Raw genomic sequence first — 23487 nt, forward strand, 5'->3', positions numbered from 1 at the left:
ATGGGTGCCATGTATAACAAGTACATTTAAAAGGTGACTTAAGGAAACATCTAAAAATCAAGAAAATACCCTTAGTTTTTCCCCTGATTAGACACGTAACACAATCAAATGCAGCAAAACCATAAACTACAGCAAAATTATCTATATATATATTTACAAATGTAGATTATACTGTGTGTGTGTGTGTGTGTGTGTGTGTGTGTGTGTGTGTGTGTGTGTGTGTGTGTGTGTGTGTGTGTGTGTGTGTGTGTGTGTGTGTGTGTGTGTGTGTGTGTGTGTGTGTGTGTGTGTGTGTGTGTGTGTGTGTGTGTGTGTGTGTGTGTGTGTGTGTGTGTGTGTGTGTGTGTGTGTGTACTAAAGTACAATGTTGAGGCCGTTGTGCATCTAAACGTACTTCATTACTTTTCAACATTGTGACAGGTATATCAATTATATTTTATGCTTTGAACGCGACTTGCTTTGATATAATGGTGAAGTAAAGTGTTTGTACAGTCTGTATTAGATAGAACAACAGAAACAATGTAACTTGTTGCCCCTTTAAGCAGCAGACGGTTTGTCTTGGTGCGTTGAACCGCACCCATCTTCTGCCCCGCCGAGGGTAGAACACTAAGAACATTATATAACATCAGTGCACCAGCTCATTCTGAGACGTGGCTCTAATGCAGTCTGCGCTGCAACAAACGCTCTTCAAACCTCAGACATTACACAGGGGAGTTTGCATCTTGCTCCGGCGCCCCTCCGCCGCACAGGGAATGTAAAGGAAAACACGTTCAGTCTAGTTAGATGTGACAGACTCAAAAGGCAGCGTTAGCTTTGATGACGAGGAGTCTTCGTGTTAATATAGGTTAATATGACAGCCAAGACATAAAGGTATGCGGCGGAGAATAAACATGACAGCAAGAAAGGAGGGAAACGCTGACGCACTTGTCCAACCGTGGCCCGACAAGTGGAGAGGAGCTGACAGGAGCACGAACACACACTTACAGTATATGCACACTCACACATACTGTATATAAATATACTGTATACGCACACACACACACACACACACACACACACACACACACACACACACACACACACACACACACACACACACACACACACACACACACACACACACACACACACACACACACACACACCGAGAGCAGCGCTGCGAGAAAAACTGTGTTGGTGTAACTGTCTGTTCCTGCGACTACACCTTCATTTCAGCTCTGACCCAAATAGACCCACATGGCTGGCACTGTGTGAGTGTGTGTGTGTGTGTGTGTGTGTGTATGTGTGTGTGTGAGAGAGAGAGAGAGAGCGAGAGAGAGAGAGAGAGAGAGAGAGAGAGAGAGAGAGAGAAAAAAAAAAAGGTTTTACATGGTTTTTGCGGTCTGAACAGCTTGAGAAAACATATTTGAGGTTAGAAAACATATTTGTTTAAGATCAAGGTGAGGCCTCGCGGGACAAAATGTACTTGCAGATGTAAATACAGTGTCTAAATGTGTGCGTCTGCCCGAGTCCCCCTTTTTGAACTCTGCCTTGCCCCCGGGCCGTCCGCCTGAGACCCCATCCTTGATCTCTGCTTTGCCCCCGGGCCGTCCGCACGAGATCCCTTCCGGGTCCTCCGCTGTGCCCCTGGGCTGTAAGCCCACCCTGTTGGCCCTAGTTTTGTGTCCCTCCTCCGGTCCCCCTCCACCCACCCTGCTGGACTTTTTTTGGGACGTCTGGGATCCGTCCCTTGAGGGGGGGCTACTGTCACGATATGTATGTGTTGTGTTTTGTCTTGTCTTTTTCTGTCTTTGGTTTCCTGTTTTAGTTTGAAAAGTGTTCACCTCCTGTCTTGCCTGTTGCTTTCTGTCTGTTTTCCCTCCCTGATTACCCGATTGTGTTCACCTGGTGCCCCTTTGTTTTCTCCTCTCTCCTCACCTGTCTCGTGTTTGTTTGATTAGTCCTGTGTGCATTTAGGTTTTGTGTTTTCTGTTAGTCTTTGTGAGTTCCTTGTTGTTGTTGGACTGTGTTCGGGGGAAGACTTCTGTCTTCGAGCCTTGAAATAAAGGTATTTTCTGTTAATCTGCATTTGGGTCCTGCTTGCCTCTCTCAACCCTGACAGACTTTGTCATAGATGTATTTATATGTGTGCCTGTGATTTTATACTGAATGTAAAGTAACTGGAAGTGTGTGTGTGTGTGTGTGTGTGTGTGTGTGTGTGTGTGTGTGTGTGTGTGTGTGTGTGTGTGTGTGTGTGTGTGTGTGTGTGTGTGTGTGTGTGTGTGTGTGTGTGTGTGTGTGTGTGTGTGTGTGTGTGTGTGTGTGTGTGAGAGAGAGAGAGAGAGAGAGAGCATCATTTAAAGTGCACTACACCTCAATTTCCAGACTGTGTACCTTTTTTGTCAGCGACGAACAATTATTTTACGGTGATTGTTCCAAAAGTTTTGACCCTGTCGGATTTCGGTTCACACTTGATTTGAATGGGATCTGTATTCAGGTGAGAAAGGGCACACACTTCACACATATACACACACAAGCAGTCAAACACACAGCAGATGGTAAGTGCGATTCAGCGCTGAGCCCGGTTTCTGAAAAATAGCACAGAGGTTTGAATACATTCTTTGTGCACCCGAGACCTCAATAGCCTCGATACAATTGTGTAACGGACCTCCTTTCACTGAGATGGAGAGGCTGAAAGAGGGAGGGCGGGAGGGAGAGGAGAGAGAGATGTGGCAAGGAGGAGAAAACTGGAGAATAAGGGTGGGAGAGCGATTTCGAGACGAATGAAAGGAAAAGTAGAAAGAAAATTGGAAAAATGACAAAAAAAGGGAAAGGACGGGATCAAAACTGAGGAAAAGAGAATAGAAGGTAGAGAAATTGGAAGGTAGTTTTTTGAACGAAAAGGGTTGGATGAAAGAAGCATGTTAAATACCTTATTCTTTCACATAACATTTTTTTACTCTGGTCAGATTTTTGGCAACTCAACTACTTGGTATTGTTTGGGAAAAGATTGTGGTTTTGGTTAAAATAAGTACTTTTTAGGGACCTTTTGTCGATAACACAAGTTAAGTATGTTAAAGTGGACCTATCATGCTATATTTGAATAATATAGTGTAGGACCATACCTACACAGCAAATTCAGAAGTGTTAATTCAACTCCTAGGGAGTTAAATTCAACACTTTAAAAGTGTCTATATTGGTCCACACTAGATCGAGTTAAAATAACATGTGATGTGTTAAACATGACAGAGTTGAAACAACACTCTCAGTAGTTGAAATGTAACACTCACCAGTGTTGAATTTTCCTAACACTAGTGTGTAGTGTCAAAAATTAACACTATCATTGTGTTGTTTTAACACTGAATAAGATTCAGATTATATTAACACTATTGATAGTGTTAAATCTATATTAACACTATGGATAGTGTTAAATCTACATCTACTACTACTACTCATAATAATAATATAATTTACAAAGAAAACCACACAAGTTGCAGTTTGAATCTGTATTTATTTCAAACAAGCTCACCACAAAAAAAACAGCACTGGCTTTGCAATAACCAACAATGACCAACACAGGTCACACGATATGACAATGTGGCACAATATAATATTTTTCACACATCTTATTAGAAAACTGTTTGTCATAGGGTCTGTAATAAATCAACTCCTTAACTGGAAAAACAGAAAATGAATCTGCGCTCTCACTGATACAGTATGCATTGAAATGATCATCAAAATAAAGAGTGTCCACTCTGCATGTCAAAATAAATGCTTGCTCATTATGTACAAGAATGTTTGTGATCTTTCTGAAAACAGGATCTTCCATATTTGTTCCAGTGCAAACAAACATACCAATCTGATATTCTGTTCCATAGTTCTTCACCCAATTAGTGGTTGACACTTCACAGTATGCATTTACATTAAATACAGAACTTAAAACATCTCCTCCTTCCAAGCTATCAATAGTTTCTTTTTTCACTGGACCAAACTCAAATCTCTGAAAATCAAAATTCTCCCAGTGGTAAGCTAGCTGTCTCTGGTGTTGTTTCATCAATGCTTTTGTGATATTTTTGAAATTTTTCACTGATCTTTTAAAAAAATTATGTTTCGCTTCAAACCGCATACACCATACATGAAGGAGTGGACCTATTTTTCTAATGCAACGCGGATAATGTAGCATAAAATGATGCTTTGGAATCAATCTTTTCTCTGAAAACAAAGATTTAAATAGCTTGTGGTGGTCATTAATCAAGTGCTTCAAAAAGTATGTCATACCGTTAGTTACAATAGGTGAAAAAACAATATTCACAATCTGAATCAAGAGGAGGAGCAGATTCCAGTAACAGTTATTTCTTTCCAATACATCACCAAAAATAAGAGGAGCATTTCTCACAAGACACCACGACTGTATTGCATTTAGACCAAGGTCCTTGCTAACATCATCCATTTTCAACCCGCTTGGCCTATTTTTTCTCTCAATATAACCATAGTTGAAACTTTGGATCCTCTGTGACAATGATTCCAAAGACAGATACTTATGGTTGACAAGGTATTGAAAGATTAGTTTGAGTTCGTACTGTACAACACCTTCAAGTAAGTCGTGCATTATGTCAACTGCATAGTTGTCAGAGGTGTGGAAAAAATGCAATGTATTGAGCAAGCATGTCTTTTTGACACCAAATGTTGAACTCAACATAGGATTTTCCTGTAGAGCTGCACAATGTTCTGCATGCATTTCTTTTGTACGAAAAATCATGCCAGGGTCATCTTCAGTAAACATAGACTGTGCCTCAGCCTTACTTGTCAAACAAAATCTACAGTAATAGTTAGCGCTGAAGGACTCGACAAAACCGAACAGTCCATGTAAGCCTAGGTTGTCACCTGTTACTTGTATAACAGAACCAAGCAAAGGTGAGTCTGAGAAAGGCACCTCAATTCCTTGTGTTTCAAGTATTTTAAGATCATCAACAAGAGGCTTTAAGATGTCATCAAATCCATAAGTCTTCAGGTCTTGTGAGTGAAAGAGTGCAACAACATGTATATTCATCAACACAGAATTATATTTTGGGGGCAGGTTCCTCAATATAAAGTAAATGCAACCAAGTTTGTGAATCCCTTTCTTTGAACCTAAGGGATTTGCTGTCTCAAACTCATCAAAATAGAGTTGAATTTGTAGAGCATGTTTGTTCTGGGAAAACAAAACGCTATTCTTGAAGTATGAACCATCACATATGTCTTTATAAACTCCTTCTTCTTGATGCTTGGCTTGCAAGAAACTTTCACACAATTCAGTGTTCTTGAACATATACTTAAGAGTTCCCAGGATGGGTGTATACACAAATTTATCAGTTACAGGGACCTGACTGTAAGTTCCTGTTGTGTGATCCCTGCGAACATCAAACCGCACTCCAAGAACATATTCAACAGGTTCAACAATTTCCCACTTTTCCTCAAAGAACTTCTGTCGTTTCACTCTTGTGTTCAAAGTTGAGAACGGATTTTCTAGTTGATCAAAACACTTTTCCACCTTCTTTTCAAAATCTGTGCCTTGAATTTCTGGAGTACAGCTGAGAACTGCCTCTCTTGCTTGCGTATGAATGTCATTTACAAGATCCTCCATGGACCCCACCATTGCTTGGACTGTGCTCTCAGCAACACCAGATGCTTGCAACTGTGCTACAACAGAAGCACACATGTTTAACACAAGATTATTGTCAACAGAGAGCTCGGTAGTTGTTGGAGAGTCTGTAACTGCCTGTGAAGTTGAGGGCTCACTAACTTCATTCTGAGTGTCCACATTGTCATCAGTATTAGTCAAAGCAACATCTCTATGTAAATGAACAAGATGCTTCTTGAAACCTGAATAGGTGCAAAACGATAAACAACATCCCGGCTGTCCACATTTTAAACGTAATGTCTTTCCAGGATATAGACCGTGCACGAGTCTTAAATGCTGACAAAGCAATGCAGAACTTTTGTGGTGTGCCTTACAGACATAACAAAGAAACATATTTGCATCCAGGGATATGTATCACCTCAAGCGTTGTGCAAAAATCTCGCTCTGAGCTCCTTGACTCTGGGACTTTCCTTGGCACTTCCCACATCAATGTTAAAAACTGTGGTTTGGATGAATGTATAGAAGTTGAAGAGGGATTCGTGGTAGTTGACACTGAAGATGAAGTGTGCTTTGAAGAGCTCGTCGAAAGCTGCCAAGGATGTCTGTGCCTTGCAAGGGATGGCCTTGTGGTCAATGATGATGTAGTATCTTTGGATGCTGTTCTTCTTTTGACCCACACACAGGAGGAAGGGCTGACCCGGGGCCACACCAGAAAGGAAGGTTTGGACACTGGCTCCATTCTTTAACAAAATGTAAACAAGAATTATGAGAAAATCATGAAATAAACTGAAATATGACTGAAGGCACAAGTGAAAGTTTGCATAATTATGTCCACATGTCTCCACGAGTTGATGATAATAGGAGTTTTTTTATTTTTTATTAATTAATTGGTCAAAGTTATTGTTATCTGTTAAAGGAAAGGTTGATTCGTTAATCGTGTTATCTGCAGCCTTTCCAAAATGGAGATGGCGTACCACAGTGTTTTTGTAAATTAATAATTGTTAACCTAAAAACAATCACAAGATTAGTCGAACAGCCCTACATAAGTACATTACTATTTGCATACCTGCAAATATCGAACAACATGGTCTTCAGCTTGACATGCGCTGATTTTTGGACTCTTTTTGTGGCCTTTGGACGTGGGCGGCAGCAAGTGAACCAACAGTAGAATGCTTGATAAGTCACTGTCCCAGCCTAGGGGAAAAACAGGAGAAAATGTCTGACACATTCACATCATATAATTTTAAAGAGAAGAAACTAACCAGACCCACCTGAGTCGTGCTGCGCAGACAAGAGGTCTTCAATGTGTTCATTAGAAGTCAGTTGTTTGCAGTCTGTCAGGATCCTAGGTTTGAAAAAAGTAGGCCATTTTGCCAAAAATCTGCCCGACACTTCCTCTCCAAACATCATGGTGAAATCTTGGTCAATCTACAAAAGAACACACATTTTTATACTTATGCAACTTAAAAGTTTATACATTGAGTGACAATTCACTAAATATAAAGAAGTTGTCTTTCTTACCAAGCCAGTGATGTCGAGGAATCGTGGGAAGACATCCAAAACTGTTGAAGAGCACTGCTGATCTTGAACCAGTGTTTGGCGGTACTGAGAAGTAGCCCTCATCTTCTCTTTGATTGCCGATTCATCAGTTGAATGTTTCAAAAAGGATATTGCTTCATGACACTGCTCACCAAGCAGCTGCTTATCTGTGCTGAGAACCTCCCTCTTTCTCTTTGGACTATCCTGGTAGGGTGTGCTGGTGGAAGATCTCCGGGACTGAGCTGCAGTGTTGCGCTGAACAGTCTTTATCCTCCAGGCCAAGTACCCGGATCCACTCTGTGGGTCATAGAAGTGTTCCTGTAATATTAAAAAGATTAAATTGTAGAGTAAGTTCAGACCATATTACTACTCCATAAATTGCTATACAAGCTATTAATTTATAAACTTACATATCCATTGTCTGAGTATGGATCTCTGAGGCTGGGAAATAGAGAGATGATGCCCAAAGCATATTTACTTCGCACAGACACAGGCGGGCTCCTCCTGAAAGATCAACATGACATTACTACAATTCCTTCAGTGCTTACAAGTTTTACTGTTGTAGCTTCACTGAGTTTTAGTCTCTCTCAAACACTTAGTTTTTGTATCATGTTTTAGCCATTTAGTATTTATCTCTTTCATAGGAGAAAATAAATAATAAGTTGCTTTACTAATATGCATTACGCAATGTCCTAAAATAAGTGTTCTGTTAAAAAAAAATTGCATTGAGTGAAGTATAAAAATGAACAATGAAGTCTTACCCATGAATTTCAACCATGTCAGCCACAAGAAGGTTCACCAACTGTCTCCTTGTGCTATCCATCAATGTCTTCATTTTATCATATTCATCCAAAATAATCTGTCCACCCGGTTTAGCCTTTAGAGCATCTCTCACCATCTAAAAGATAAAGCAAATTAGCAATCACCATCATTAGAGCTGCAACAATTAATCTAACAATTATCAATTATTAAATTAATCATCAACTATTTTGATAATCGAATAATCAGTTTGAGTAGTGTTTTAAGAAAAAAAATGTCACTAATCTATGAATTGTTTAAATATGGACAGATTAATCGAAGATGAAAATAATCGTTAGTTGCAGCTCTAATAATCATTACATCCAACAACAAAACAGTTTAACACAGTTCAACTGCACAATATATTTGTGTGTGATATTTGATAACTAAAACCTCTTTTGCAGAAATCAGTTAGAAATCAGAAATCAGAAATCAGAAATCAGTTAGCCTCGTGCGCGTGCTAACGCTACGTCATTTTAGCTAACTTAGCTTTTCCTCTCACAAGAAATGTGTAGTTATATACCGTGTTATCCGAACGTGTAGCCTATACTTACGCTAAGCAAATTGTGTACATTCATCAACACTGATGTGCAAAAGGAACATTAATGCACCTTTGAAAAAATATAAAACAGCTGCCATGCTAACCTTAACATGGGACTTAGCCTACCTTGTTAGAGCTATAACGTTAGACAGGACGTTCGACACATATAACATTAAAATACTACTGCTTAAAAAAGTATTATTAAATGGGCATGACGCCTTTCATTTACTTACAGAAAGATACTCCGTGGAGTCTGGACGTGAAAAGAAAGTCGTCCTCTGCCGACCCCGCTCGAGCCTCGAGTCTGACTCCGAGTCGTCCCGCTCTTTAGACAAACACGTCACAGGTCCGTTGGAATTCTGGGAGTAACACTGTTTAAGTGTTGATTTTAAAATGAACACTTAACAGTGTTGTTTGGATTTAACTCCCTGGATTAACACCAACTCTTTTGAGGAATTAACTCTCACATAGTTGAATCAACTAAGCAAGTGTTGAATTAACACTGTATTTTTAACATTTAACACCAACACTGGAAATTTAACACTTTTGAATTTGCTGTGTATATAAGGCATATTTATACTTTTTATTTTTCAAAATACCAAACAGATCATGCATTTGAGCCATTCCTCATTTCGCTCAATTTAACACTGTCTTTTCATGGGCTGATTCTGTGAGAACAGCACCATCTACAGGCCTGGCATATGTACTACAGCGTCTCCAGCGCTTTCGAACGGCAATGTCCGTGGCTGTCTCCTCCTGATTGGTGGAGTTGGCCCAATAGCCGTAGTGCCACTTCTGTGACGTCATAGAAGTGTTCAAATCTGGATCAGTCTTTATCAGATCCGTTGCAGCCCCTTTTTAAGAGATTTGGGTATGGAGGAAAATAGAGAGGGTTGTGTTTTCTGACCCTTGGTGAGTTCCCTGGAACACCGGGGACACATATTCATGTATAAAAGACGTACAAAAGTGCATTTTGCATGATAGGTCACCTTTAAGTAACTTAAATTAAATTACTTTGACTCAACGTTGACTTCCGGAGGCCAAGGGGCAGAGCAGGGGTCAGGTGGAGGAATAATATCTCCACGCTGGCTGGAGATATGGATGAAGAACAGCATCAAGTGAAAGCTGGTGGAAAGCTGCTGAAAACTGTTTGTATTCTGGACCATCAAAGTCAAAGTCAACTTTGATTTCAATTTTTCTGTGTGTTTATTTAGATAGAGAGATTGAAATAATGTTTCCAACATAACCATGTTGTACAACTTGGGTCTATGTTAGACAAGCAGTGCACCTCGGACTTGGAAGTGAGGAGAAGATTGGCCATTGCTACAGCTCATCTTGCTAAACTAATTAAGATATGCTGTAGCAAAAAAATTCCCCATACCATAAAAATAAAACTGATGCGCTCTCTGATAACATCAAAGATGCGAAATCTGGACAAGAGACCAAGACAAGAGACCAGATCCCTTTTAAATGTGTTGCTACCGGAGGATCCTCTTGGTTTTACGGAAAATGGACGGTAGAAACAACTCTGAAAATAGGGGAAACATGTACTGGTAGCAAAAGTTACCAATGAGAACAAATGGGTAGCTAGCAATCACCAACATGCACGGTGCAGTCGAGGGAAAAAAGGTGCAGGAAGGCCAGGGGGAGAACGGCTGATGGACATAAAGAGGTGGCCGGGGAAAGCAGTGGTGGAGTGCATGAGACTGGCAGGAGATCAGGATGTTCGGAGACAGAATGCTGTGGAAACAAAGATAGTTGATTAAGAAAGGGGAAAGGTAAGTATTGGACCCCTTTGTGGAACTGCTACAAATCTGTGTGTGTTCAGGGAAACGTTAAGGCATGATGTGTTGCCAGGGCAAAGTACAGTGTTTGTTTCTCTTGATCAATCAAAAACAGACAGTACAATGTGACGTGTTGCCCCTTTAAGCAGCAGACAGTTTGTCTTGGCGCGTTGAACCGCACCCATCTGCTGCCCCGCCGAGGGTAGAACAAAACACTAAGAACATTATATAACATCAGTGCACCAGCACATTCTGAGACTTGGCTCTAATGCAGGCTGCGCTGCAACAAACACTCTTCAAACCCGCATTTTGAAGTAATACTACGTATTTTTTGCATGATTTGTATGCAGATTCAAGAAGTTTCACTGATCAACAAACTCATAAAGGTCCATCATCATCATGAATATTCAAACAAAATGTCATGGCTATCTATATAATGGTTTTTACAACACAATTTAGATGAATACTCCGTTCTGATTGGTCAATTTGGGGATTCAGGGGTTGGCAGGCCACTTCCATGGAAAGGCTCTGATCAAGTGAACAGAAAGGACACAGACAGGAAGTAAACACTAAAGGGAACAGCAGAAGAAGACAGACAGGAAGTAAACACTAAAGGAAACAGCAGAAGAAGACAGACAGAAGAGAAGCTTCTCAATTCTTAAATTTCCCCTCCTCGACTCCTATCCTCGAGACTTAGTCCCGCCCACAGGAGATGCGAGCGGAGGACTGAGGAGGGGAACCGAGGAGAGAGGAGAGGAAGCAGCAGGCAGTTAGAGAAATGAGAACTCCTCTCCTCTGAGTGGTCATTTTAAAGAGACGTCCATTAATGATGACAGGGGGCACAGCAGCACTCTGTCTGATGGACAGATGTGTTCATGACGACTTATATATTTACTTTGAATTCATTGAGAGTGCGGTATAATGAGACAATAACAGGCTACAGATGCGGACACACATATAAATATATACAATTTAAAGTATGAGAGCACTCTCATAATAACGTAACACAATCAGAGACTGGATATATCCCCCGCTCTCTCTGGTCGATGAAATGGGGAATTGAAATTACGGGCCAAAAGTTGTATTTACAACCTATTAAAAGTAAGCATAGGAAACCAAACCAACTGAGACCCGTCTGTCCGCCGCATCTACGCACTGTACAACACACCTACAGCTCCTAAAGCATAATCAGGCTACAGCCGTTGTGTATTTTATGATGTGAAGCACTAACTGGTCTTAGAATAATAAAAGATCGACTCTTTGTTTGTAGTTATCTACTAAACTAAAGTAAATAAAGAGAGTAGGCCTGTTATACTGAGTGATATACACACTGCTCTGCTTTCTGCACGTACCTCACAGCTGTTCTCTCTGGAAACATCGCGACGCGATGAAAGCAGTTTCTAGAATAATATCCAGGGGATGCATGCAGAGCTGTCATTGGCTGAGATAAGTCCGGCCGTGCATCACGCCTCCACCGTTCCCGGAAATGCATCCGCGGAGGAGCCGTGGAGGAACCATCAGTGTATCCTCGGTTATAGCTCCTCCAGAGAGCCTCCTCGACGCTCGATCCTCGGTCCTCGGTGTGCATTTAGGGAAATGAGATGTCCTTCAAAATGGCGCGCTGAAATTCATTTCCGGGCCACTATCGGAGGACCGAGAGGTCGAGGAGGGGAAATTTGAGTATTGAGAAGCCTCTCAGGTAAACACTAAAGGGAACAGCCGAAGAAGACAGACAGGAATTAAACACCAAAGAGAACAGCGGAAGAAGACAGACAGGAAGTAAACACTAACAGGAACATGGTATGGGTTCTGACATGTTTACAGACGGTTTAACGCTAAATAAATATGTAAATATGTGAAGAGACTTGTCTAGAACAGAGACTGCCTGTTCTCTATTGGCTCAGAACAGTCTCATAATACACACATGCACACAGAAGGATTCAAACTTGTATTTCATGATGCGCAAAAGGATTCACACTTGTATTTCCGGATCCACACTTGTGTTTTTCAATGCACACACAAATGTCTTCCGTTTCCTATACAATAAAATCCAAATACAGAAAAAAGTTTTACATATGTATTTTTGATCCTCACATATTTGTTTTCCGTTTAAAACCGCTGCATCTGCAAACACAAACCGCTTTCTGCGCATGGATCGCTGTGCATTTGTGTGTGGGTTTTTTGAGACTCCCCTGACGGTCACCCGATTCGTACTTGTAATTTTTTCTATCTATAGTCAATCAGATGTCTCCTTCATTCCAAGCCAATCACATGAGCGCGCCCCCACGAGGGTATGATTTCTTGCATTCATGACACTTCCGCATTTTGCGCTGTCCGGTCAGCTCGCTAAATAGAGGGCGGAGCTTCAGGTGATCATGCAGAGCTGCGTGTCTCCGTCAGACTCAGCAGCTGATCTGATCTCTCTCTCGCGTCCGGTTACACTTCACTCACATTTATTTACATATCGATCAGATCCAGCTCTCCTGATCGGCCTTTATAGAGAGCACCGATCAAACTATTTAGAGTGAATATTGGCCGATAATGACCTGCGGGGCTCCCCCCGTTGACAGTTCACTGTTGTTGGGGCAGAACCTCTGCTCCGCGCCGTTCCTATATGAGCGGTTTCTCAAAAGAAGGAAAAATTCAAAGCAGCCGTATAAGGGTTAAGCAATAATCTGTTTTAATTGTAAAACATACAATACATCACCCAATCACCCAATCACCTAATCACGAAGCACTCTGCAACAGCAGCTTCAAAATGCAGAATGCTCCGGGCCCAAGTTCTACGAACCGCGTGAGACACGTCTCAGGAACGGCAAGTCAAAAACAAGAGCGCCGATCTTCAAAATGATCACAACATTTATACACAGGTGGGGAGGAGTTTTGTCGCTTGCTCTTCCCTAGCTATTTGTTTATTGGCGAGTTCACTTCTGAGCGAGCTAGCCAGTGAGTTGGCAGTGTTCCATTGGTAGGTTTCACTTCTGGGCGGGACCCCAGGCAGTGAGTCAGCAGTTTGTCGATTCCATCTGTTTCGCTCGTGTGCGTGTGTGTGTGTGTGTGTGTGTGTGTGTGTGTGTGTGTGTGTGTGTGTGTGTGTGTGTGTGTGTGTGTGTGTGTGTGTGTGTGTGTGTGTGTGTGTGTGTGTGTGTGTGTGTGTGTGTGTGTGTGTGTGTGTGTGTGTGTGTGTGTTTTCCCTTTTACAATTTACAAATTGACTAATTTGTTGGAAATATAACTTGTTTATCAAGTCAATTCAATCTCTTTAAATTTAGTTATTTAAAATACATTAGTAAATACCTTGTGATGTATGCACAACATAACTAATCCTCTCTAGGATATGAAATCCATCCATCTTTAACCAGATACTATTTCCCTATTTATTTTTAGTTCATGATAATAATGGTATAACGTCCACACGTTTACCCATAGCTAGGTTCTATGTTAAGATTTATCATGTGTGACATAATAATCAGATGTCTTGTTTGCCAAACAAGGATATTAAACTTTAATCTTTTCTGTATTCCAGACCATCATTAAACAATCAGCCTCCCTTCCTAAACATTAAGCATATCGTTCCACACCACCTTCTGGTAAACTCTTGCACAGTTATGCTGTAAAATCATTGCATGATTTCTTCAGAGTCTGAACAGTCTGAGACCAGCCTGTCTCAAGATATTGTCATATTGAGAACAGTCAATGATTCATTGTCCTCTTCAGCTGTAGTCAGTGGCAGGGCCCCCAAAAAGCTAGAACCGGCCCTGGTCAGTGGGCTCCAAGGAAACTCTCTCTGGCATTGGGATGTCCTGAGGGGGAAGGGACCTCTGGATCAATGTGATACAATCAGCAGACACACGTTGTCCTCTGTACAGCAGAAATCCCCAAAAACTGCAGTACCTCTTCACACCACTGTTGCCTTGACAACGAGGCACAACCAAACTGTCAATACTTCCTCAGAGATGCGTTCTTTGCACACTTCTTCTGTAATGAGCAACTTTTCACCAACACACTGATTCAGAGTACAACCCAAAGGTGGCGCACAACTATCCAATGCTGCTGTAATCACAGGGGGGGGGGGGGGGGGGTAGCTAGTGGATCGCCGGAGCTGTTAGATTAACATTAACATGCTTATTGTAGTTGTAAGTGCACTGCCTTGCGGCTTGTAGCACCGTCCTTGATGGAGCATATGTGTGCGCCGGACCTGTATTTTACAAGAAAGGAGTGAGCAGAGAGTAGAGTATCAGACTTTCAGCGCGCTACTAAAGAGACGTGTTACCATGGAAACCAAACAATGATGTAGCTGTATTAAAGTCCGAGTGGAAACAGTCGTGTGTAAATCTGATTTTGTCAGAAATCGGGAGAAATGCGGGAGAAATATGACCCCGGGAGGAAACCGGGAGAGGGCAATGAAATCGGGAGTCTCCCGCGAAAATCGGGAGGGTTGACAAGTATGCCTGTACTCTCTCTGTACTTCTTCAAACCATCTGACTTTTCTCTCTCTCTTCCTCTCTGCGCCCTGCAGCCCCTTTGTGTAACCGTGTGAGATGGCTGGAGTAAAACCTTGTGCGGGACCTCTGTCATGATTAAACATTAACAGATTCCCTCTGACTGACAAACTTACAAAAACCTTCTTTTTACTTTCTACTCTTTCTTCATAAACTTAAAAACAACATTGTGGTGAATCGTTTACGTTTTCAGTTTCCTATTTACTTTAAACAACCATCAACTGAGAGTAACTGTATATGATAACAACTCCTAAATAATCTTACAACATATATTTCCTCCAATGAGTTCGTTATTTCATGTCTAACAAATTCTCCTCTTTCTATGCCTTTATACTAGGTGGAAAAATCCACCTATTATATTTAATTTGAATAAAGCCCTAACTTTAATGTACTTCATATACTCAGTAAACCACTTTTCACTTTGCCCTTACGTTCCTGTATTTAATATAATTTGTCCTTGAAGTATAATTAAGTACAATCCTTAGTTAATGACAAATACCATGAAATTCACAATGCAATGCAACGGTATCAATCAGTTCTCAAAGACTATGTTTAAATAGCAGCAAATCATTGTTTCTTATTTATTTCAATTTACTACTACATCAAATCACACATTGATCTGTTAATTTTCAATGTATTTCCTTCCAACTTCAGGCATTAGAGAAAAAAGCAAGCAGGCACACTCCGGGCTGCTGCTGCTCTCGAGAGGAAAAGGGGGGGGGACTCTCACAGACAAATACTGACACCCCCCCTCTCTCCCCCGCTGTATCTCTCAGCCTTTTTAGGAGAAGGGGGGCTTCTTTCAACAATTAACACTTCTGCTATCATTTTATTCAATTTTTCTGCTTGAACCCACTGTTCTCGTAAGCTCTTAACTCATGCTTTTCTCGTTCAAATACTCCCTCTATTATGACTCCGTATCTATTTATCTGACTAAGGCTGTTTCATGTTCAATAATATATTCTATTTATTCACATGGCACATAAATATATCCTCCTCACTGTCTTTGCAGCTTTTAAGATGCAATATTTCTTTCAACAGAATGGGAGTTAACCCCAACAGACTTATAACGCACCTCCCGCCCCATGAGCGTCGGATCTGTTATTTAATTTAGTCTTAGATGCAGACTCAATACTAGTACCTTCAGCTAGCTGCCGTGCGGGACTCTATACCCGCAACCAACACTACTCTGGCTTATAACGCACCTCCCGCCCCATGAGCGTCGGATCTATTTATTTTGATTAGTCATGGATGGAGACTCAATACTACCATTTGACTCCCCTAGGAAGTATAGCTTGTGAGGACTCGATACCTTCACTTAAGCTAGGGACTCTATAGCCTTCCAGCCGTTAGAGACTCAATACCCTACGCTGAAATACTTCGCTGCTTCACTTTTATATGTATATAACTTTCCTACCTACCTAAAATATGTATTACATATTCCACCGTAACAACTATGACACCGGAATATCTCTGACAACAAATTTGGGTTATATAGCCAATTACAGATGTTTGATCATCACAGTTGCCTGCTCACCTTTTCCGTTGTCAGAGATTATTCTAGGCATCTTCTCCGGACTACTCCGTCCGCTGGCTGCTAGTGTTTTCCCCCAAAAAACCCTACTCAAGACGTCACCACGTCGGCACGTCCTCACGTCACCACGTCATGACGTCATTACGTCGGGGTCACCAATTTTTTGGGGCAGAATCTCTGCTCCGCGCCGCTCCTATATGAGCGGGTTCTTCAAAAAAAAATTCAAAGCAGCCAGGATAAGGGTTAAACAATAATCTGTTTTAATGGTAAAACATACAATACATCACCCAATCACCCAATCACCTAATCACGAAGCACTCTGCAACAACAGCTTCAAAATGCAGAATGCTCCGGGCCCAAGTTCTACGAACCGCGTGAGACACGTCTCAGGAACGGCAAGTCAAAAACAAGAGCGGCGATCTTCAAAATGATCACAACATTTATACACAGGTGGGGAGGAGTTTTGTCGCTTGCTCTTCCCTAGCTATTTGTTTATTGGCGAGTTCACTTCTGAGCGAGCTAGCCAGTGAGTTGGCAGTGTTCCATTGGTAGGTTTCACTTCTGGGCGGGACCCCAGGCAGTGAGTCAGCAGTTTGTCGATTCCATCTGTTTCGCTCCTGTGCGTGTGTGTGTGTGGGTGTGTGTGTGTGTGTGTGTGTGTGTGTGTGTGTGTGTGTGTGTGTGTGTGTGTGTGTGTGCGTGTGTGTGTGTGTGTGTGTGTGTGTGTGTGTGTGTGTGTGTGTGTGTGTGTGTGTGTGTGTGTGTGTGTGTGTGTGTGTGTGTGTGTGTGTGTGTGTGTGTGTGTGTGTGTGTGTGTGTGTGTGTGTGTGTGTGTGTGTGTTTCTGTCCCTCTCTGCCCTCTGGCAGTCCCCAATCAATGATTTGGAGTCATGACAGAGGACTCTTTGACAGAACGCACACACATTATCCCTATGCAGCCCATCATAGAAATGTCACCTGTTTTTCTTTATGAAAGCCATACTTGTAAATATCCAAACGCCATCGTCCCATGATGGCCACAGAATCAGTCAACCAACAGAAGTTAACTGTTCCCATGCCCTAAGGTCTTCCCTGATCTTCTTCTCACCTAAAAGTCAGCTATCTGGAATGAATACATTTTAAAATGAGAACAAAGGACTATGGTCTCGTTTAACTGTGCGACTCAATTCTCAAGGCCTGCAGGATGTGCATCATTAACTAACAGGAATTTGTTTGGGGGGGGGGGGGGGGGGGGGGGGGGCATGCACCACCAGGAAGATTTTTTAAATGTTGAAGCTAGAAGCATCAATCTGGTGCACTTTGAGAGCAAAATGAAGAGATCTATGGATACATCTCTCAACACTCATATGAAACAGAACTGTAAGCAGATTTTTTTCTTCATGGATATTTTACAAATCATTTTCCCTTTTAAACTGTATTCTTTTCTTTAATGTCATGTTAGTATTGTATACCTGTTTACTTTATTCTCTTATTTTTCTATAACTATAATGATCATATAAAGATGTGCCTTTACCTCACTGGTTGGAGAAAAAGCTTCTTATATTCGTTAGCATAGCTAGCTAACCAGATGCTAATAACAACAAAGTTATTGACTGTATGATCACTATGACAGATGAACAGATCGTCACTGGGCTTTCAACTAAAGACACAGCCACGCAAAAACTGCGGCATGTGTACAGCTCCTTATGGGTATTGCAATTTGTGAAGTCTCGGCCCGGAGCCGCGTTCTGGTGCTCTCCGTTAGAACTACACCCCTGTCAGACGAGACATATACCACGTGATGAGACGTTATGCTCGTGTTGTGTTCAAGGACCCTGACCTTGGCCAGGAAAAACAGGCACTCGCTTGTTTAATTATTTTGCAGTCTAGATTTCTTGAATTGTTTTCTTTTTTGCGTGTGTTTATAAATTACCTCGAGGGCCCTACCAAATGGTCTCGCGGGCCGTAACCGGCCCGGAGGCCGGAGGTTCCCCAACCCTGCTTTAATACTTCAAATAATTCAAATAATACTTCACTGTCTAGCACTGGCTTCGTAGTGCACTGATCGATTAGGCTAAGCTAACCTGTAGCTGCTCCCTCCACACTCACAACAACTTCATACAGACATAAATAAAGCAGCTGTATTCGCCATACAGGAAACACACATTTAAAAAGTCACATACCACATACCTGCCGTTCTTGTGTACACACAAGCATTCATCAATGGATCGGAAAGTGGCGCTGTACCTTAATAATATAAAGGCTTGTATTTGCGTGCATTTCCTGTTCGGAAAGTGGCGCTGTACTGAGAGTGAAGGTGTCCTGAGATTAGCACCTGTCAGCTCCGGACTGCGCAAAATGCATAGGCCTACATGAAGCGCTACGTCATGACCGCAAGAAATCTACCCTCGTGGGGGCACGCTCATGTGATTGGCCTAGAATTGAGGAGACATCTGATTGGCTATAGATAGAAAAAATTACAAGTAGGAATCGGCTGACCGTCAGGGGAGTCTCAAAAAACCCACACACGAATGCACAGCGATCCATGCACAGAAAGCGGTTTGTGTTTGCAGGTGCAGAGGTTTTAAACGGAAAACAAATATGTGAGGATCAAATATAAATATGTAAAACCTTTTTCTGTATTTGGATTTTATTTACATGTATATGAAATGGAACACATTTCTGTGTGCATTGAAAAACACAAGTGTGGATCCGGAAATACAAGTGTGAATCCTTCTCTGTGCAGGTGTGTATTATGAGACTGTTCTGAGCCCATATTTCTCCGGCCAAACTGCTAATGGTGCTCACCTACACTATTTTGTGTATAAAAAGTATCCAGTCAATTTTTTGATGGGAACTACTCCTCTAAAATATAATTTTGTGTTGTTAAATTATGATTTCCCTTTATTCGAAGTAAGACGGTTTGTCTAAAAAAAAATCTGATTTCCCCCCAAGAGTTTTGGAGTGTGGCATGTTGTTAGCGGATTCAGTCCCACCTGAAAAGGTGTTGTGTGTAGCAACTTCACACATTCAAATCATCAACACGTTCTCTTTGAAACCAGTCAGGTTTCCCCCTGGATAATACACCTAAAACGTCATGTTAATAAAGTTATTCAAAAGTAAAATGCAATCTGAATTACTAACATACTTTGAGGTTTTTCTTTATTGTTTTCTTTTGAATGCTAAACTGACCCTAACATCTGAACGACTCAGTTCTACATGAGCAAAGATCAATCAATCAAAACTTTATTACAGACTCAGGGTCCAGATAAAAGACAAAACATTACATAGATAAAAGAAAAGACATACATGACCTGCTCCATCGAAATCAGTCGCATTCACCCGAAGACACATTTTGAGTTGTATACACTGTTGCAAAGAGGAGATTCCTAGCTTTCTAATGATATCAGGATTGTTGTTGTACTCCAAATATTAAGCGAAATATGTCGCATTATAAAACGGACAAGTCAAATCACGCAATCTGATATACTGAGCATATACCACGGGTAGAATTGTAAGTTACTTTTCACAACAAGTCAGTATCCCTCCGCGTCTGAGAAAAACAGTATACCGTTGGGCTGAAAAGCAAACTGCCTGCAGTTTGCAGTTTGCAAACTGCCTGCTGTTTGCTTTTCATACTGGAACAAAAAAGCAGCGGAGAAGTAACGGGGCAGAAGCCCTCCTTTTTGACGCAGCGGTCCAGACATAGACATCAAACGGCAAAACATATTCCGTGTGCAGTTCCTTTGGCATTAGGGCAGGGATATCTAGATACTTTTGAAGGTTTAACATAATGAATTGTGCTACTTTTAAAGCAAGCAACGATGCTTTCAAATCTGTAATCAAAGAGGTCTGCAAAAACGCTATCGACCAATCAGATTGCTTGATTTGACTTGTCAGTTTTATAAATATATTTAAATTTCTTCAGTTACGAAACAAACTTACAAAGCATAAGATGGAAACATTTAAGATTAACTTCGACCTCCGGGGGGGTCTTACTATAGTATGGAGGAGTGGATTGAGCAGTGCCTATCTCCGGAAAAAAAAGCACCTAAACTACGACATGCAGAGCTACGTGAAGAGCAGGTAGACCAACTGGAAAAGTACCACCATTCAAAAGATTTCTGATGCGGGTCTTGAAACAAAGCAGAGAAATCATGACCGTTAGTGGCCACAGGTGCGAAAGCTCTCTCCAGAGCTACTGGAAGCCCACTCTCGGGGAAGTCTCGAGAAAGTGGAGCAATATTCTCGCCACGCCAAGCAACAGCCTCGAACAACCTGGACCTATACAAGTGACCTAGTAAGCCATGCTACTGATGCTGGACAGTTTTTCAGTGGATGCACAATAAACAGCAACATACACATTAATGTAAATAAATAGCCAAATAATTGATCAACGCTCTCTGTCTAATATGTTCGCTAGCTGTTAGTGTTGTTGCATAGCAACCACCTCGCACTATGTTTTGTGCAGAAGGCAACGGAGGGACTATTTTATTTTGAACATCATTATTTACTAATAAAAACTATTTAAATTAGAGTGTGTATTTTTCTTTCAGCTAAGGGGGTTGTCGACCCTCCGCTTCGCATCGGGCCGAACCACGCCCCTTAGCTGTGATATAATGAGCATATACCACGGCCTGTTGTGAGCTATTGCTTGATTATATAATGACTGTCACAGAGTCATCATTTTGAGAAAAAGGCCTTCAAAGTTTTCTCTTCTCTGGAATCCATCGATCTGATTGATTATTAGCGGAGCAAATGATCAAAATACTACGGAGGGAAGATATTTTAGTTTGGATTACTGGTCTGGGGGAAGCTCGCGAGTGTTTGTGTGTGTGTACGTGTGTGCCCTTTTGTTTCCCGGGGAAAACACTAACGAGAAACACCGGCTGTTGTTATGCCTGCTGTGACGTCAAGTTACTCCGTTCTCCGCTTGTAATTATGCCGTTACAAGCTTCAAAGTTGTATTTATCATCTGAATTTGCCGAAACAAGTTTAATATTCTGAAAGCTGTTACGCCCCACCCTTAAAATGGCCCTTGTTGACAGAGTCACATGTATAGCAATAAACTGGTCATGACGACGAGGTATTCTTTAGCCCTAACTGGCGTGGTTTATTTTCATATGTGCATTGCACCACTTGACCTGCTCTCCATGAGAGCTAGAGAGAGAGAGATAGAAGGGGAGGGAACAATCCCTTATATCTGATATTTGACGTCAGCTACAATAGCTGCGCCTCCTTATGCCTATTCGCCCTCTTACTGTGGAACAGTTATAGTGCAGTTACATGCAGACATATTAATACTTAAACTTAACACTCCCACTTATGAATGACGTGTATACTGTACAACTTTTCCAAGAAAAATAACGGTTCAAAACATCAAAACAACATGGCAGTCAATATTACATAGTAGGCAATATTTTACACACCGAACATGACCCCTGCAACATTTTTTTATTTCAGTTTGGAGACAGGCTTGGTCATAGCGTCTGCAACCATGTCATCTGTAGGACAGTAAACCAGTGTCATCTTTCCTTCTCTGATGACAGATCTAATGAAGTGATATTTTATATCCACATGTTTACACCTCTGTCGGCACACAGGGTTTCTGGCAAGTGCAATGGTTCCCTGGTTGTCTTCATAAACAACAGTTTTCTTATATACATAGGTATCCATTCCTTTGAGCAGTTGTTCCAGATAAATACATTCCTGTATTGTCAAGGCTAGAGCCATATATTCGGCTTCACAAGTTGATAGTGCCACTGTGGGCTGTTTCTTTGTTTTCCATGAAACCAGTGAGCTGTCTGTACCCATACTCACACAATACCCTGTGGTACTTCTCCTGTCTGTGGCGTCTGCCGCCCAATCTGCGTCACTATAGGCTTGAAGCCCTAAGCCCTCGCTGCTCTTTCTGTAACAAAGCTGTTTATCTGCTGTACCTTTAAGATAACGGAAAACATGTTTTGCTGTAATCCAGTGCTCTTCTGTGGGATCAGCAAAATGCTGTGATAACTTACTCACTACAAAACATAGGTCAGGGCGAGTACATGTTGTCAAATAAATGAGGCTGCCTACAGATTCTCTATACATTTTTACATCCGTCAATTTTTGTGCATCCTCTTTGTAGTCTAGCTTTTGATCACATGGTGTTTCCCTAGTTCTACACTCCTGCATGTCAAAACGATTCAGGATCTTTTCCACATATCTCTTCTGGGATATGTTTACACAACTGGCAGACTGTTCGAAGTCCATGCCTAGAAAATGTTTTAACCTGCCCAGGTCCCTCATCTTGAATCTGGTGGAGAGCATATCTTTCACCTGCTCTAGGTTTCTAGTGTTGTCTGCTGCGATGATCAATTCATCCACCCAAATCACAATTATCACTTTCCCTGACTCTTTTGACTCCTTTGTGTAAACACAGGGGTCTACTGGGTTCTGTATGAAGTGGTCTTCAATAAGACATGTATGAAGCATCTCGTTCCAATTTCGCCCAGACTGTTTCAGGCCGTAAATTGATTTTTCTAGCTTGCACACTAGCTTCTCTCCTTTCTTCTCGTAACCTTCAGGTTGTTCCATATATATGTCCCTATCAATGGGTGCGTGCAGGTAGGCTGTCTTCACATCCATCTGGTGTAAAATCAAGTCGTCTTCGGCTGCCTTCTGCATAACTACTCGTACACTGGTCAGATTAGCTGTAGGGGAGAATGTCTCACCGTAGTCTATTCCTTCTCTCTGACTGTAGCCTTTAGCTAAAAACCTGGCCTTGTACCTGTCGTGCCCTTCAATACCCTCCTTGATTAAGTACACCCACTTGCCTCCCACTGTCTGTCTACCCTCAGGTAATTTTGTTAGAGTAAAAGTATGATTGTCCTCCAGGGACCTCATCTCCTCATCCATCGCTCTCTCCCATTTTCCTGATTCAGGGGATATCATGGCCTCTTTAAAGGTCTGAGGTACACCACTCACTACTCTGTAGCAGTAATCTATGCTGGTAAGTGTACTGTCATCCTCGTCACTTTCTCTCTGGGCATAGTCTTTCAGATACTTTGGGGGTTTAGGTTCCCGGGGGGGATATCTCCCACTGTATGAGGCACGTGACGTCACCCTAGGGTGCTTCTCGCCATCATCCTCTGGTGGCTGTTGACCGTCTGTCTGCATGTCTGTGCTCAGTACACTAGGTCTCTCTTTTCTCACACCCTACTCTGGAGTCC

At 41.7% G+C, this 23487-nt stretch overlaps 1 protein-coding gene across 1 annotated transcript; it reads right to left on the bottom strand.

The window, feature by feature from the left end:
- Nucleotides 1-3470: 3470 nt before the first annotated feature.
- LOC307022227 (uncharacterized protein) lies at nt 3471-8321 on the bottom strand. Its single transcript, XM_079654909.1, has 6 exons — nt 7900-8321; nt 7549-7642; nt 7121-7456; nt 6871-7027; nt 6666-6793; nt 3471-6339 (listed from the first exon to the last, which is right to left on the bottom strand). Exons 1-6 carry the CDS (start codon nt 8034-8036, stop codon nt 6019-6021), a joined length of 1173 nt encoding a protein of 390 aa, XP_079511035.1. The 5' UTR covers nt 8037-8321; the 3' UTR covers nt 3471-6018.
- Between the last annotated feature and the right edge of the window lie 15166 nt (nt 8322-23487).

Source organism: Notothenia rossii, assembly GCF_949606895.1.
Source record: "Notothenia rossii genome assembly, chromosome: 10".
Classification (NCBI taxonomy): Eukaryota; Metazoa; Chordata; class Actinopteri; order Perciformes; family Nototheniidae; genus Notothenia; species Notothenia rossii.

Bases quoted from the DNA above. Each gene is read 5' to 3' on its own strand.
- LOC307022227 (XM_079654909.1), bottom strand. From the start codon at position 8,036: ATGGTGAGAGATGCTCTAAAGGCTAAACCGGGTGGACAGATTATTTTG. The intron at 7,457-7,548 runs GTAAGTTTATAA...TTAATATTACAG, and splicing joins CATACTCAGACAATGGATAT to GAACACTTCTATGACCCACA. The intron at 7,028-7,120 runs GTAAGAAAGACA...GTTCTTTTGTAG, and splicing joins TCCTCGACATCACTGGCTTG to ATTGACCAAGATTTCACCAT.